At 33.9% G+C, this 18274-nt stretch overlaps 1 protein-coding gene across 13 annotated transcripts in view; it reads left to right on the top strand.

The window, feature by feature from the left end:
* Positions 1 to 18274, top strand: part of PDE1A (phosphodiesterase 1A) — a 323372-nt gene that overhangs the window by 235772 nt on the left and 69326 nt on the right. For all 13 annotated transcript variants that reach the window (XR_012072711.1, XR_012072712.1, XR_012072710.1 and 10 more), the window contains 4 exons: positions 1194 to 1260; positions 4095 to 4211; positions 5228 to 5368; positions 12091 to 12191. Coding sequence is in view for 3 of the 13 variants with exons in the window: in XM_072961261.1 (XP_072817362.1) it covers positions 1194 to 1260; positions 4095 to 4211; positions 5228 to 5368; positions 12091 to 12191 (426 nt within the window). In the remaining 10 variants the exon portion in view is untranslated. The remainder of the gene's footprint in view (positions 1 to 1193; positions 1261 to 4094; positions 4212 to 5227; positions 5369 to 12090; positions 12192 to 18274) is intronic.

The following is an 18274-nucleotide window of genomic DNA, read 5'->3' as shown; positions in this document are numbered from 1 at the left end:
TAATTCTGAACTTCCAAGAAGTCAAAATGAAAAAGCAAAACATGATGAATTACTTGGCTTTTGTTATCTTAAAAAAAATGATAGCTTTTATATACAACCAAGTAATATGTCTTACAATTTTTAATATAAGGTACACTGAATCAAAAAAGTTAGTATCCCCCATAGTGGTTTTATAAACAATGCAGAATATTTTCTAAATGACTATTTCTTATATTGAGCCCTAGTATAAATTGGTGATATAATCATTAAATTAAGGTTTTGTCCAGGCATCTTGAGAGGAGAAGTTACTGCAATATAGTGTAGGCATGCAGCTTGCTTGTGGGCTGACATATAAAATTAAGGGACATGACTGATAATCAGTTAACTTCTTTCTTCATGGAACTTTGTGGAGAAATCATGTATCTTTCGGTCCTGATTAGAAGCTGATTGCTTTTCTACACATTAGGGTATCAAGTTGAATCTATTTTCGCATGAACCAATGGAGGGGTTTCTCATATTTTGTTTATGTCATCTTGGTTGCCCACTGGAAGATGGAAACATTCAACAAATTACTGATTAATAAAAAATATTTTTGTTATTGATGTTATCATAAAAATGGAAATACCTTTGTTCTTTCTGGATGGGTAATCTTTATTAAATAATACTAAATGATAATTTGAACAAACTTAAGCAATTTTTGTCAATATGGTCTCCCCCAATATTCTTAACTAAAAGAAAAAAGCTGTGTGAATTCTGATGACACTACATATTCCCTTCTATAATTTCCATTTTGTAAAAAAGAAATCTACGAAGGAAATACTGTAATGACCTTGGGCTTCCAGACTGAAAATTTTGGAACACAAATAGATACAAAACAAGACTACTTGTCATGGATACGGTGGTGTGCTAAAAAGTGTTGTTGCACATGCAAAGGACAGTCTTTTTTTTAATAAGATGAAGTTTAGTGAAAGATCTCTTAACTAGAAACTAAAATCACATTGACTTTTAGGGTGGTTGTGAGTAAACAAAATACCATTTACGTTTGTCAGATTGTAGATGCTTAGGACAGTAGTTATCATCGTTGCCACAAAGGGAGCTTGTAACTAATGATACAAGGTGAACAAGTCAAAGGTAATTTTTTTCCTTGTTTTTAAGAAATAGTTGAAAACTTTGAGTAAATGATTTTTGTATGTATGCTTATTTTTCTTTTTCAGAATGTACAGAAAGTCCTATCACATGGTTGGCTTGGCATATCCAGAAGCTGTCATAGTAACATTAAAGGTGAAAAAATTTCAATTATCTTAGTTTTTCAAATAGTCATTTTTTAAAATCTCCTTAAAATGGCTAGGAGAAAATGAGTATAGGTCTTTGCTACAGCTTACATTTTAGAATGTAAAAAATATTGTAACCATTTACAAAATGTCATGTGTTCCAAATCATGACCCACTGTAGACTTAAATGAGGATCGATTTACACTAACAGACATCTATATCTATATCTATATACACATACATGTGATTTTTTTCTTCATGCTTTATTTAAGTGGATCTTGAATTCAATTTTCAAATGGCACCAGAATTTGTCAAAATACATGTATTTTGTTACTATATATTGTGAAAGAATTGAATGTGTTATGAAAACATGTTTTAGTCAAATATGGTTGAAGGATAAAACTTATATGGAAGAAAATTGTTTAGAATTTTAGGTCTGAGAAGATATTAAAAGTACAATAAAATTAAGAAAAAAACAAAAAAAGAAATTCATCTTTCTTATCTCTGGCTTTTCCTTTGGCTACCTAGTTAGAGGCTCAACTGTAGTATTATATGTATTAGAAATAACTAGAGTCAAAACTTTACATTTAATGTGGTGAAAGTTTTGTACTCACTTACTCGTCCCCATTGTGTGTGTGTGTTTTCCTTATTTCTGTCACTTAATTTGGGTAGGAAATTCATCTTTGTCTCCTCTCACAGTTTTATGGGGGTTTTCCTGTATTAACCAAGAATGTAAGGATTACTGACAACAGAATATACTGGGTTGCTTTATTTCTGATTTAGTAAACTCTTTTCCTAGTTTAAATTTATATTGCTTTCTTTTGTTCTTTAATTTCCTTTTAAGTACCTCTTTGCATTTGTCTTTTCTCTGCAGCATATTAGGCTTTAATCTTTTCATTTAAAAAGGTAGTTTGCTTTTCTTGGAAGCTTTTTTTCATTTTTATGTTCTAAAGCTATTAAAGAAGCAAATATATAACTGAAATGTCACGTTATCAGATGTTAATACTCCTTGGTTCTTGAGATGTTTTGATTTCATTATTTCCTCAACTGTGGGCAAGAGAATTACTAATTTTTATTTATTCATTTTGCTTAGAAACCAACTCACAGAGTATTTTGATATGAGAGAATGTAACGTTTTTCTAAAATGTGTAGAGAAAACATATGAACTAGCAGGTTGAGGAGAACTATCACTAAATAAAGAATGTTTTAATTCTGACTTCCTGAAATACCTCCTTGTCTTGTTTGTTTTCAGTGTGACAACGTAAAAGCCTAGCATCTGCAGTAGTTTACAGGTGTAAATCGTCATTGTTGATAAAAATCTCCAAGAAATGGAGAGCTAACCTTGTGCACAGTGGGAAACCCCTAGCAGGAACTGCAACTAGCAGCCTTCTAACAGTATGAACAAATTCTCCTGTATTAGCTTTGTGATTTGACGAGATTTGTGAGCTTCTTTGAGCTTTACTGATGGTAAAATACCTTCTAACAGAACTGTGAGAGATTTTAAATTTACAAACAGATAAGCAAGTGTTTGGGAATCAAATTGGGACCAAATGCAAGGAATTTAACTAATTGAGGCACATAAGCAAATCACAAAACATTTTATTGGTGTTTCCAAGTGATTAAAAATACCATTGTTTTTACTGTTTGTGAAAAGAAATACTTTTAACAGATGGTTTGAATATTTGTTATCAGATTTGCAGTTTAGTCTCAGCATGTTATAGCACATACTGTTAGCCTCTGTAAAAGCATGTTAAATGGATGAAGTTCTAAACAGGGCCTGTTTGAATTCAATATTAATATAGAGCTTTAAGGCTATTCACTTACTGCTCAATACCAAACCTGCTGTGTGTATGCAAACATTAGACCTTCTTTACTAATAGTTTTTGATAATCATTAGAACTGACTGCTATATTTCTTTAGTTTTTTTTTATTTCAGTGATTTATTTAGTGTTATAAAGCAAGCTTTACATTAATGCCTCCCTAATGTACTAATATCACTTGCTATAAGTCCATTTCATGGACTCCTCCACAAGTTTGTGTCCTAAAATTACCTTCAGCATAAATGTGATGTAGCTGGAGTGGTTTGATACATCAACCCACTGCCCTCTTTTCCATAGTCAAGGGGTTCTTTCCTAGGGAATCTGTTTTCCTACAGGCCTGACCACTTCCCTAGGAGACTGCCTGAAATGCCAAAATTACTATCCTTCTCCTCAATCAAGAGGCCACTTCTTTTATCTTACCCTCTGTCCCTGGCAGAAAGTATAAATGAATCAGCCAAGGTTAGGGTGAGTAATAAGATAGTCTTACTCTACCTATAAAGAGTACTCTCTCTCTCTAGAGCATTTGGAGCTTTAAAGAGATATAAAATATCAAAGTTTTAAACCAAATTACTCTTACATGGTGGAATTTCAAGCAGTGTAGCAGGTGGGTGGGTGGGAAAGATAAATTTGGAGCTATCTTCCCTCTATCCCCCAATTGACATCACCCACATAACCTGCAATTCTATCTTAAAATGAGGCCCACTCTGGGAAAATGATTTATGGCATGCATTTAGAGAGAGATTAAGGATTAGGGCAGCATTATAGTGTTATCAGGCTTATTACATCAAATTGGATATCTTTGGGATTAAGGGGAAGATCTTAAGCACTACTGACCTCACTTTTGTGGATCCATAGGTATTAAGTGTCCCTGCCATACCAGACACCGGTAAAAATAGAGTTTGATGTGCTGAATTGAAATGTGACCCACTGGATGTACAATGCTTGATCTTTCCAAGAGTTTTTCAAAGAAAGAAACAGACCATATGATATTGTCATCTAAAATATTTACCTTTTTTTCCTACAGGATGTTGATAAATGGTCTTTTGATGTGTTTGCCTTAAATGAAGCAAGTGGAGAACATAGTCTGAAGTTTATGATTTATGAGCTATTTACCAGATATGATCTTATCAACCGTTTCAAGGTCAGAAATATAGAACAAAAGTAAAATGCTCTTGGAATTCTTTTTTTTTTTAAGTTTTTAAAAAATTTTTTTGTTTGTTCGGGGAGGTAATTTGGTTTATTTATTTATTTTTTATTTTAATGGAGGTACTAGGGATTGAACCCAGGATCTCTTGCATGCTAAGCACTCACTCCACCACTGAGCTATACCCTCCCCCTAGGATTAGTTTTCTGAATAAGAATGAAAATCCAGAACACTGAGTCATTAATTCATTTTAAAATGTTTCTGGTTGGCAAGTCACAGAACTAAGGGAATGCGTTCACCTCATCATATAGCTATTCTCCACAAACCACTGGCATATCTGTATATCCACTTGGGTATCATAAGACCATCATAGCCTCACTCCAACAAAATACAAACATCCCTCTGACTTATTCATGAAACATTAGTGCAAAGATTAGAAGCTATGTCTTAAAGAAGTATGATTTTCCTAAAATACAAAATGAACCATTATTGGCAGCTCTCCTTAAACTTAAATGAAAGGGGTTCCAATTAACTTCATTTGCAGCCATCTCAGCAACAGATTTGATTCAGATTTCTGAGCACCCTACAGCTTGTACTTATGGAATCATGGTATTTTTAGAGTTAGACAGTACTGGCAGGTCATTTATTTTAGCCCCCTTGAATTACTGATAGAGAAACTAGACTTCTCCAGTTGTAAATGGAAAAATCTTACTCCTTTAAGAACTAGCCTTCTTACCTGACTCTGGAAGGCACACAAATTTTTAAAGATTCTGTGTTGGTAAATCTATTATTTCGTCTGTCTTAATTAAACACTTGGGGGTTACAATCCTTCTCAGCATCGAAAGCTGACAGGTTAATGAAGTGTTTTTTTCAGAACAGTCCAAAATTACCTTCAAGAAACTACTGCCCACATCTGACTCACTACTGTGTTCTATCCCAAACATTTCTGTGCTCATGTTGATTTAGTGCCACTCTTTTGGTCAAAATATAATCATAATTATTACTTTCCACAGATTCCTGTTTCTTGCCTAATTGCCTTTGCAGAAGCTTTAGAAGTTGGTTACAGCAAGTACAAAAACCCATATCACAATTTGATTCATGCAGCTGATGTCACTCAAACTGTGCATTACATAATGCTTCATACAGGTATCATGGTAAGAAAGTCTTTGTGACTGAAGTTTCTTACTTTGGAATATCATATTCTGTTACCTTAAGTTCCAGTTGTCTCTAATACCCATAAAAGTATTATAAATAGTAATCTTTGGGGATTTTTGTAGGGTTAATGAGTTATTTATAATATACATTTTTCAAAAAGTATTTTAACTTAGTGAAAAAAATTTTCAAAATTTGGATTATATAACATTTTTTGTTTGTAAATTCCTTTTCCCATAGGAATCAATCCTCCCAAAATAACCTAGACCTAGAGAAAAGTCTTTGGAATAAAAGTTAGTTGTAGTGCTCTTTCCTAATTTCATCATCCAGGCTGACGTTAGTAGCTTTTTCCCTTTAACATATATGCATTGCTAATTATAATCAAATCCTGATAGGGATTTTTGAAAATTATTCATGTGAATTTTTCTGAATTCTCCTTCCTCCTCTTTGCATCTGAATGAATCAGTTGCTGAGTGAATAAATGATTCAGCAGTGCAAATCATGGGACAACAATGAGTAAATGGTGGGAACTCTGAGGCTGCCTGGAATTTCTGCACTGTCTCAGAATGTAGGATGACTCACTCCCAAGAGGTGAAAAGGGAGGAGCAGTCCTTCCTTCTAAGGTTCCAAACTGAGATGGGTTCAGAGGGGTGTGAGCCCTGTGAGATCCCCAAACCTGAGTACATTCTTGATTCCTCCTGTGTCAACCTAGGCTGAAGCAGTACCATAAAAGTCATGTAAGTAGAATGTTCCACCAAACCCAGTAGTATACATTGCCTACCTGTTTAGATTTCACAAGCCACACCCTTTTCATTGGTAAGAGTCATTGGCATTCAGATTTATGTAACTAGTACTCTTCCATGGTGTTTGAACACCTTCACTGACACAGTGGCATGACCCTCTGGTGACTTTCTAAAAGGCTGAATTATGTGTTATATTAACCTTATACACTGAGTTTTCCCTTTTCAAGATGTATGTATGTATGGGTATCACTCAGTTAAGGTATAAATGTGTCCATTGAGCCAATCAGATGCAGTCATGGCTAGACTTGGTCCCTGGTTGAAGTTTAGTCACCATTCATTCCAGGATTATGACTTGACATTTAAAGGGAGGAAGTAGAGTTTAGCAATAATAAGTAGAAACTCAAGTATTCAAAGATATAGCTTTGAAATATTGTAAAATTTTTTAAAGTAGTATATGTAACTTTCTTTTTATCTGTTTCCCTTTCTAGCATTTGTGCACACACACATTCTTCTAAAGCTCTGTTGCTTTAATAAGGCTTCATTGTCACAGATGTTTCTTGAACTCTTTGCTTTCACTTGGTTTTATATGCACAGCAATTAGGGTGAAAAACTGCTTGCTTCCTGACAGTTGCAAATGCTGTTACACTTGAAAAAGTTGCTTTAACATCTTCCTGGTTAGATCTACTTGCTTTTCTTTTCTAAGGCCTTGGTCTTGAATCTGGTGGTGAGGTGGTTTTCATTTCAAGTGTTTGGCATTTCCTCTTTCCTGAATTCTGTGGCTTTGAAAAAGTTAACTGGCGAATGAAATCTTTAAGTGTTAATTTGAAATGGAAACTGAACTAATTAAGTTTCCTCATGACAAAATGGAATGGAAAAGGAATGCCTACTTCTGTATAAAAAATACCTGCTTTAATTATGAAGTACAATAAGAAGATACATGCCATTCTGGTAGGTAACCAGAAATTCATCATTTTAAGATACATTTCTGTTTATGTACCACAAGTGTAAAGGGGACCAAATGAAAGTCTCCTATTTCAGCTTCAGAACTTTTGTTCTAGAGGTGACATGGCACAGATGAAGGATGCTATATTACCGGTAAATAGAGAAATTCAAATCCACAATGTGAATCTACCCTCAGACTTGCAAGGAAGACTTGTTCCTGGATATAATAAGCCATTCCAACTTCTCTGGAAGACTGGGGTAATCTGGCCCAGCCTGGCATAGCTCTTAAAAGTTGAAGTTTTAAGTAAAGATGACATAGTCACTTTTTGAGAGGCTCATGACTTACCAATCATAAATATAACTTCACTCTACTTTAGCAGGTTTAGGTTGGAAACTTATTTATTAATTTATTCATCCGTTAGCAAAAAAGTCTTGGTAGGCTCTCTTAGTTTGTCCATTACAAAAATAGTTGAATGGGAGACTGTCAGTGTTGTCCAGAATCAGGAAAATACAGTTAAACTAATGAGAAGTTTGATGATGGATGGTGAAAAGAAAGGCAGAATGAATTTTCAATTTATTGACTATTTGTCAAAACTAGGTTACACTGCCAGCTTGATAGTTTTAGGAAGTTATTTTAATAACTTATTTAGTAAGCTTTTCTTTAGATTAAAAAGTAGTGTTAGGTGAGTATTAATTTTCATACATATAAATGTCTGGTTCTTTGAAACAAAAAAAAATTATAGAAATATTCATTGTCCTTTGGTTTGATATGGAGAAGACTGGGTCGTTCACTTAGTGTTTGAGTAGATGCCCTGCTGTTCCAGGATGGTCTTATCAGTGTGACATTTATAGAGCACTCCAGCTGTAGCCTAACGTTTGTCAGGTGACTAGGGCAGTTTGTCACCTGCCTCATGTTCATAGGATCATTGCTTGAGAGGTTTTGTGATGAAGCCATTGGCCTTCAGTTTGTTAATGTCATATAGGACACTCTCAGGCAGTGCAGAGTTGATGCTAGGACACCCTGTCTCCCTCTATCTCCTTGTGTCACTTAATTAACTTGTAGCCCTGTGCCACAGTGACAGGGGTGTGCAGTAGCTCAGTCCATTTGATAAAGGGCAAATGCTTCACTGAGTGCTGCCAAGCCACTTCCAAATGTCTCTTTGAATGTGAAATCATCTGAGGGCCTTGGCAAGGGAACACTTGTGTTTGAGGGCGCCCGGCACTGTGTTCTCTATAGTACAAAGAATAGAAGAAAGACAGATAACTTGAAAACTATTCTTTTGGAATATAACTACACTGAGAAATAGCCCCTCACACTCTGAAATGATTCAATTTTTCTCCAATCAATCTACAGAAAATTTGCCACTCTATCTCTAGTCTACAAACTACTTGGGAATTCTGTTCTTGTAAATGGCTTCCAATACAACACTGTTTAGAAGAGTGGAAAGAGCGTGGGCTTTCAAAGCAATGACATAGGTTTGAAACCTCCTTCCTGACTTCCTTGCTCACTTGCTCTCTGCCTCTGTTCCCTAATCACTAAACTGTGGTTAATAATGCTGACTACCTTATAGTAGGACAGTGAAGAGTAACATCATGTATGTAAAACACCTAACCCAGTTCCTGGAACATAATAGTGATTAACTGATTCTCTAATATCAGTAAAATTATTATTAATTATTGTATTATATTATATATTAGCTTATGTGTGTTATGTGTTAATATTATTATAATTTACTCTTTCCATATCAGGTAAGTTATAGCAAACTACCTCAGCCTATTCAAAGAGATAGAGAAGAAAAGGTCCAACCTTACCTAAAACGTAGGCTAAAAGAGTTGTTAATTATACCCTTTTAGACACTCCAGAAACTGTAGGTCAGTGTGGTGTTCGGATCTGAAATTTTCCCAGCCCTATACATACACATGTATACTTTCTCTGTTTCACACACACACACACACACACACACACACACACACGTGCTAAATAATTCAGATATAAAAATTACATCATGTCTTTTTTTTTTAGTGAATACTTTAAAATGTTTAATACAAAATTTGTTCTTGCAACTTCTCTACTGGAATGGAAATTCCTTGAGGACATTGCCTTTATACTGATCTTCTTTTACATCATAAGTCTTAAGTCAAAGCTCTATTAGCTTCCACCCATCAGTATATCCAGTTAAACTATCTAGAAATTCTGTTTTTGAAAACTTAGAAGACTGTATTCAGCACATGTCCTCCCTTGAATAATGAAAACTATTATTATCCACAAAAGGAAGGAATATTGCGATCTGTGGAAAGAACAGAAACTTTGGAATCAGATAGATTTTGGGTTTAGTTTCTGCTCTGCCACTTGAGAGCTCTGTGACCTTTAGCAGGTTGATTTACTTCTGTAGGATCCAGCTTTGTTATCTGCCAAATAGGAAACAATATTTACCTAATAAATGCTAAATAAGGTGATTATAAAAATTAAATAAGACCATTTAGCTTAAAAGTCCAGTTAACGTTAGTTCCTCCACCTTCCTTTCCATCGACATTGTTCGTGCTATAAATGGCAGTCACTGCCTCTCTCTGACATAATTTGAGGACTGCTCATTTTAGAGTAAATCTACCCAAGCAATTCTCTAGGCAAAACACAACCTGCAGTTTAGATGAAGCACAGTGTCTACATTGCTCATGACTCTTCATGTTAACCCTTTATTTCCACCCATTAGGAATCAGAAGAACTTAGGTTATATACTGACCACTGTTCTAGTCGAGAAGAGTGAAATGATTCCTCCTTATTCTCTCTGGCTGGTCCTCATGAGTTATTTACAAAACCCATAAATTTAGGCATTCATTTTCTGAGTTAGAATTCTCATTGGACACCAGTGTAAAATGAATTGTCAATTAAGATCATAAAAATAAGCCCCCAATTCTACTGTCACTAATATAAAATAGATGTATTTTTCAATTAAGCTATTCCCAAGCTAGTTTATAATGTAAACTTAATTGTTAAAACTATATAGTGTGGCAATAAATGCCATGAATTCATGAAGGAAGTGCTATTTATGGGAGGCAGAGGTTAATGAGACTAAAAATAGGAAATACATGTATAATCAATTTTGACAACTAGAAAGATAATAATTTTAAATGCTTATGAGATAATCTATAATTAAAATCCATCTCTGACTTCCTAATTTAATTTTTTACAATTGCAACTTCATATTCTATGTTATCATAGTAGTATATACTGTTGCTTTTTAAAAATCACAAAGAAGTCTGTAAGTCTGTAAATCTTAAATATAACCAATATTGTAAATCAACTATACTTCAATAAAAAAATAAAATTAAAAATAAATAAATAAATAAATAAGTTGAATATATTTTTAAAAAGCCCAAAACCTTGAATGGTTATGTGAATAAGGAATAAGCTACTTTTGTGTTTGAGCCATTAAAGAAAACAAAAAACAAAACAGGATTGTCTGATTCCACAGTTTCCCTCCACTATCCCTTATTACCTCCTCCTAATGCAAAACTAGCGAAATTCAATTCAGCAAATATTAAGTTCCTACTATGTGTTAAATACCATGATGGGTTATGTGAGAGGAGCAAAGGTGGATAAGACTGCGCCTTTAGCAATTATGAGACTCAGCAATGTCACCTCCGTATTTTGACTCATGGACCTACAATGTTTTCCTCTTGCCTTTTATCCAAAATCTTAATTCATCTGCTCTGACATCAGCTCTTTCCCATACTCTGAACTCTCGTCTCTATTTCACTTCACTTGACTCTTCAACATAATTGTTCTATTAGCAATTCAGTTGCTTTGTAGGCCCCTATAGTATCATTCCACATTTGCTCTTTCTGTTTAGAATCTCTCTGTTCCCAACCTTGCATTTAGCTACCAGTCTTTGTCCATCCTTCTTCCAAGACCCACTGCCACCAAATAGATATCTCATTTGCTCTTCTTTGGAGCCTTTATTCTGTGACCTTTTATCAAGTATGCATGTACTGTATGTTATATTTTTCTGTTGCTTTGTGCAAAGTCTTTTTTCAAGTGTACAGATTAAGACCACTAAGAGCAAGTTCCATATCACTTTTGATCCTACTTTCCTACCATCAAGTACCACCTACTTGCAGTTCTCACCAATAGAACTTCCTATGATGATGGAAATGCTTTGTATCTGCACTGTTCCATATGATAACCATTTGCCACTATTGAGCAGTTGAGATGTGGCTACTGTGACTGGAAAAGTAAATTTTATTTTATTTTATTTATTTTAACTTATATAGTCACATATGGTTATCATATTGAACAATGCAGTTAAAATGTTATGCAAAATGTGAATGATGAATAAACTATAGGATTACCTAAATGGACTTACAATAGTAGAGAAATTTTGTTAAACCATCCAGTTGATAAAAATATCAATGTATATGAAGAAGGTGGTCTGGATTTTATGTGAAAGCATTTATTCTTTCATTGTTATTAAATTGAATTGTATAGTCATATGGTATATATATTAAGAAGAGCAAATTTGATAAATTCTTGGAAACTTTTCTAAATCGCTAAATATAAAAACTAAATTCAGTTTCTCTAATGACCAAAGAGAATATTTTTAACTCTTACATGGAAAATTTTCTCATAGTAGGGCCTTCTATAAAAATTGAGCTAAAAGACTTTGTATTGTTGTATGAGTTATATGTTAAAAATCACTAAACTATAAATGATTTCATGAGACCCCCCCAAATTGGTAAGGCTGTGAATTTTAAATCCATTTAGAGTTCACCTTCTAAATCATAGGAAATTACTTCTTTCCCAATTAGCAAGGAAAATTATAATGTTTGAATTTTGAACTTACAAGCTATGAAACAATCACTGACTTCATGAAGTATCCATTATGTACAATTAATGGCGATTAAATAGGGAAAAATTATTTTAAATTCATAAAAAACAATTTTATATGATGCTTTATACTAAGTACAAAGAAATTTTTTTTATAGGAAGACACCATTGACTCTGCTTTTTAATATGATGAAATCTTCTTTTAATTTAACAGCACTGGCTCACTGAACTGGAAATTTTAGCAATGGTCTTTGCTGCTGCCATTCATGATTATGAGCATACAGGAACTACAAACAACTTTCATATTCAGACAAGGTAAGGTAGACGAAGTATTACCTTTTCCAAGTTAATACTTGGAATTATTTTTCTGCATATTACTTAATTATCTCTTTAAAGACCTTATCTCTAAATACAGTTACATTCTAAGGTCCTGGGGTTAAGACCATAAACATAAATTTGGGGGGAACACGCTTTAGTTCATAATAGGAAGAGGCTCTAAGCTCTTAGGTTGCACAAAGATCTTAGTGCCTGGGGAGGCAGAATCTGGGCTAGGACCCATCAGGATCCAATTCACTTCTATACAGAGGACCCTGAAATTTCTATGTCTTTCACTAGTCAGATGCTTAAAATGGAGATACAATTTGAGAAACTGATTTTCTCCAAAACTGCTGTAGAACTCTCTATTCTTGTTGAGGGAAAACTAAACCTAGTTATTTTTTGTTTTTTTTTTTAATTAATAGACTTTATTTCTTAGAGTAGATTTAGGTTTACAGAAAAATTGAACAGAAAGCAGAGTCCCCATATAATCCCTCCCCCAACCCCACAGTTTCATGTATTGTCAGTATCTTGCATCAGTGTGGTATATTTGTTACAACTGATGAACCAGTATTAATACATTATTATTAACTAAAATCTATAGGGTTAGGATTTACCTAAACATTGGGTTTACTGTTTGTGTCATACATTGTATGAGTTTTACAGATGTATAATGCCATATATCCACCATTATATATCATACACAATAGTTTCACTGCCCTAAAAGTCCGCTGTGTTTCATCTTTTCATTCCTCGCTTCTCTTTCCCCCTTTACCCATGGCAACCATTGGTCTTGTTAATGTCTCTATAGTTTTTCTTTTCCAAAATGCCATGTATTTGAAATCATACAATATGAAACCTTTTCAAGCTGGCTTCTTCACTTAGCAATATGCATTTAAGTTTCCTATATGTCTTTTTATGACTTGATAGCTTATTTCTTTTTATTGCTGAGTAATAGAACAGTGTGAATATAAGAGAGTTTACTTATTCACCTGTTGAAGGATATCTTGGTTTCCTCCAAATTTGGGCATTTATAAATGAAGCTGCTATCAATGTTCATGTGATGGTTTCTGTGTGGTCTATTCATTTGTTTTTTAATAGCAGTATTTCTAAGAACTGATTTTCCACCTATAGGAAGGTGAAATATTATTATTATTATTATTATTATTATTATTATTATTATTATTATTATTATTATTATTATTATTTTGACATGGGAGCATAGATATATTTTATTAAAATACTAGGCATTTTAGAGCTTCAAGGCACCCTAAAGTGGCTGAGATCTACTTTATGAATCATCTAGTCTAAGCCTCACAGTTTAAGAAGAGAAAAAAAAAATCTCAGGAGGTGAAACGACCTACCTATGTGCACATAGTCAGGTGTTGGCAGTAGCAGGGTGAGAAGTTTAGAAGTGGGACACTCACTCAATCCTGTCAACTTACACAACTCTGCTCCCATGGCCAGAGACAGATATATAATAGTCACAATATTTTATAGCCTGAAATGAATTGGCTTGGACATTATGGTGCCTTGATGCAGACAGAAGAAGAGCTGAAATTCAAACAGTGAAATGCTGGGGAAAGCATTCTGTCTAGCCACAGTCTCCCAGATGGACAGAATGTGAAGACCTTAAAGTCTGGTTGAGCAGCAGAGATGGTACTAACCTACACGTTTGCAGACTGTAGGGTTATGTTTTGTTTTTATTTGTGTTAACACAAATATGACTATATAAGTCATTTTTGCTTATCAAAAGTTCTTCTATGGCCAGCATAGTCATTATAAGTGAGATTTTAATTAAAGACAGCTCATGACCGAGTTGGGCCCTGTGTAAGATCATAGCTTTAGGAACTGGAGAAGGGAGCAAGTGATTTGTTACCAATGAATACTTCTTGCCCTTTCTACTTTGAAAAGTGAAGGCAATGGACTGGCCTCTAGCGGCAGTATTAGATTATCACTTCTAACTTTCTCTTTCTATTATTTGTTTACAACTGGATGAAGAGTCTTAATTTACTTACACTTTAGACTGCAGAGAAGGAAAAGGAGACGTAGGAGGAGGAAAGGAATGAGGCAGAGGAGGAGAGGGAGGAGGAGGATGAAGAAGATTACACTTTTTGCCATCTCATATTAAGAAATTCTGTATAGAAAATAGGGGGAAAGTCTAGTATTTTACTTTTTTCTTGTAAATTGTCTACCAGAATCAATTATTTAATGAATTAATTCTACAAGAACTTGAAATTTCTATGAATAAAACAGCTGTAATGACGACAAATGCAACAACATGATGTGCTTTTTGTAACTCTCACTATCAGCTCCACATTTTGTCCAAGGAGAAAGAAGGCCTTATATCATTGGTATTAGTAATTTGATTCTATTTTAGATTACTCATTGTTACTTGGATTTAGAGTTGCTTTTCTAGTAAGGAAACCTATTTACTGGATGATGCAAAATGACTGAAAAATAATTTAAAACATAGTGCAAGGCTAGATTTGAGTTCAATACCGACATTATAATCCATGAAATCCTTGAAAGTATAAATAAATGGAAATAATTTCTTCTTTGTGAAAAGAAAATGCCGAGCTGCATGTTACCATGGACACTGGGTATTGCTTAGAGTCTTGTCCTTTCCATAGCAGTCAAAGACTATCTCAGATAATAAGACCACGTGATATTCTCAGAATCCTATTGTATTTATGAGATGAAATTATGCATACTTTGCTACATTTAAATCTGGTTCAAAAATACATCTTTGCTTGTTACTGAAAAGAAATAGTGATTCTTAGAGTCATATCATGCAAAAACCCTGCCATGGCTAGATTTGAGGCTGTGTGATATAAAATGTGTGATTCACAGGTAACAGTTGTCTCCGTGGTCTCAGCGAATTCCTGGAGATAGTTGGGCAAGATCTATTTAACTTTCCCCTAAACAAGGATTGCATGTATGCTTTCCTAGTTCAGTTTTCTGTGTATTGAGCTATGATTATTGATTAAGAAATTTTTAAGCCAAGGCTGAGATTATTTAAAGGAAAACTATTTTGGAGATATGTGCTATTAGCCAATTACATATGTTATTCCACTTTCATGATGGTGCTAGAAACAAAAGAGGAAGTAATTACTCTACTGCCTAATAGGTCGTTTCCCCTATGTTGGATTAATAATCAAGCTTGGTTTGTCTGCCAGAGTATTAAATACAGATCTCGAATAGGTTGCTTACAACTGAAGTCAAGTTTCCTTAGTTCTTTCTTTTATTTGTCTCTGTCTACTCTTTGGTAAACATTCACTGGTAAGGTCAGTACCAGGTTATATCTAGGTCTCTACCCACTGAAAAGCCTGAAACAGTAAGTCTTAACGAGGCAATTTTAGGGCTGATAAAATATGTATCTATCAGGAGGAAGGAGAAGTGGGAGAAAATACTGGGTGTTGGTGGACGTGGTAGCAAAGTTGTTACAGGTTTCACCTTGACTTTCCTTTTGCTATTTTTGTTGCCTACCTCCAAGTTGCCAACTTACATGGATGGGTTTACCATTCAACATGCTAGTTCTGCTTCCATTCCACACTCGCAAAATGATCTGGCAACCTAAGAGGACAGAGAAAAAAGAAGCAAGGGTTCCATTATACAGATCTGAGAACACCTGGAATATTTCACACATTATGCTAGAATACCAATTTCAACAATGCAACTTAAGTACTTTATTTGATGATAAAATGATATGAAAATACCAAGAGATGAGAAATAAAAACCTTCTGTTGATGAATTCATAATTTTAAAATATAATGTCCATTATAAATTGGTAGTGAAACATGCATTTTAAGTTTTGTTTTACAAAATGGTTTTCTCAGTTTAATTTAATGCCTATAATGCTCAAATTGAATTACAGCATTATAAGGGAGGAAAAATAGAATCATAAGTAGACCAAATGATTTTCGTTGTCTCCTCTGACCTCTACCCGGAGTAATTTTAGTCCAGGGGAATAGAGGTAGTGATCAACTATCTGGAATAGCTACAAAGGGGTTGATTCATTCATTAATTAAGTGAGGATGTTAGGTAATTTTTTTCTCTCTCTTTGTTATATCTAGATTATTTTACATGTATCTGGAATACATATTGAAAGGAAAATGCATAAATAATTTAAATTATGATAATAAAAGGAAACTAGGCACCATAACCAAGTGGGATTTATCCCTAGGTTTGACATTAAAGTCAATCAAAGCAATCCATCATATCAACACTCTTAAAAAAAAATTACATGCTCATATTAAGAGCAGAAAAAGCATTTGACAAAATCCACTAACTATTCATGATAAAATTGTTTAGTAAATTAGGAATAGAGGAGAACTTCCTTAACCTGATAAAGAATATTTACCGAAAACCCTGCAGCTAACATCATACCTAACAGTGAGAATGGTGAAGCTTTCCCACTAAGATCAGGAATAAGGCTAGGATGTCCCTTCTCTCCACTTTTTTTTCAACATATTGGAAGTCCTAGCTCACAAAAGGTATACAGCTTGAGAAGGAAAACGTAAGACAAGTCTTTGTTCATAGATGACAGGATGATCCATGTAGAAAATCTAAAAAGTCAACCAAAATATCTCTAGAGCTAATAATCAGTTATAGCAAATAGCAAATTTGCATGATACAAAGTTATTATACAAAAGTGAATCTCTTTCCTATATACCAGCAATCAACAAGTGGAATTTGAAATTAAAATCTAATTAAAATCAAAATTTCATAATGTAAAATACCGTTTATATTATATCTAAAAATTAAAATACTTAGGTATAAATCTAACAAAATATATACAAGATATATATAAGGCAAACTACAAACCTTTGATGAAAGAATTCAAAGAAGAATTGAATAAATGAAGGGATATTTCATGCTCATGGATAGAAAGACTCAATAAATATTGTCAAGATGACAGTTCTTCTCAACTTGTTCTATAGATTTAATGCAATTCCAAAAAAAATCCCAGTAAGTTATTTTGTAGATATAAACAAGCATATTTAGTGTTTACATTGAGAGGCAAAAGACCCAGAATAGCCAACTCAATATTGAAGGAGAGGAACAAAGTTGGAGAATTGATAGTATCCAACTTCTAGACTTACTATAACACAATAGTAATCAAGGCAGGATGGTGCTGGCAAAAGAATAAATGAATAGGTCAATGAAGCAGGATAGAGAGCCCAGGAATACATGTCCATGAATAGAGTCTTTGACAGAAGAGGAAATGCAATAAAATGGAGCAAAGGTAGACTCATCAACAAATGATGTGGGAACAACTCGACATCCATATGCAAAAAAAAACAGAAAAAAGAATCTAGATACAAACCTAATACTTGTCACAAAAATTAACTCAAAATGCAAAACTCTAAAACCCCTAGAAGATAAATTAGGATAAAACCTAGATTATCTTGGGTGTGGCAATGACTTTTTAGATACAACACCAAAGCACAATCCATGACTGAAATAATTGGTAAGCTAGACTTTATTAAAATTAAACACTTATGCTTTATAAAAAGCAGTATCAGGAGGATTAGAAGACCAGCTAAGGAGTGGGAGAAAATACTTACAAAAGATACATCTGATAAAGGGCTATTGTGCAAAATATACAAAGAACTCTTAAAGCTAAACAATAAGAAAACAACCTGATTTAAAAATGGTCCTTAAGAAATACCAAACCAAAGAAGATATATCAATAGCAAATTAGAATATGAAAAGATGCTCCATATTATATGTCATCAGGGAAATGCCAATTAAGCAACAATGAGATATCACTACATATCTATTAGGAAGGCCAAAATCCAGAACACTGACAACACCAAATGCTAGTGAGCATGTAGAGCAACAGGAATTCACACATTGCCGGTAGTAATGCAGATACAACCATATTGGAAGATACGGCTTTCTTAACAAATCTAAACATGTTCTTACCATATGATGCAGCAATCATTCTCCTTGGTATTTACCCAAAGGAGCTGAAAACTTATGTCTGCACAAAAACCTGCACACCATTGTTTATAGCAGCCTTATTCATAATAGTGAAAACACAAAAGCAATCAAGCTGTCCTTCAGTAGGTGAATGG

This window comes from Vicugna pacos, chromosome 5 (genome assembly GCF_048564905.1).
Source record: "Vicugna pacos chromosome 5, VicPac4, whole genome shotgun sequence".
NCBI classification, from domain to species: domain Eukaryota; kingdom Metazoa; phylum Chordata; class Mammalia; order Artiodactyla; family Camelidae; genus Vicugna; species Vicugna pacos.
The sequence above is the reverse complement of the archived record's forward strand: the minus strand, read 5'-3'. Positions and strand labels throughout refer to the sequence as shown.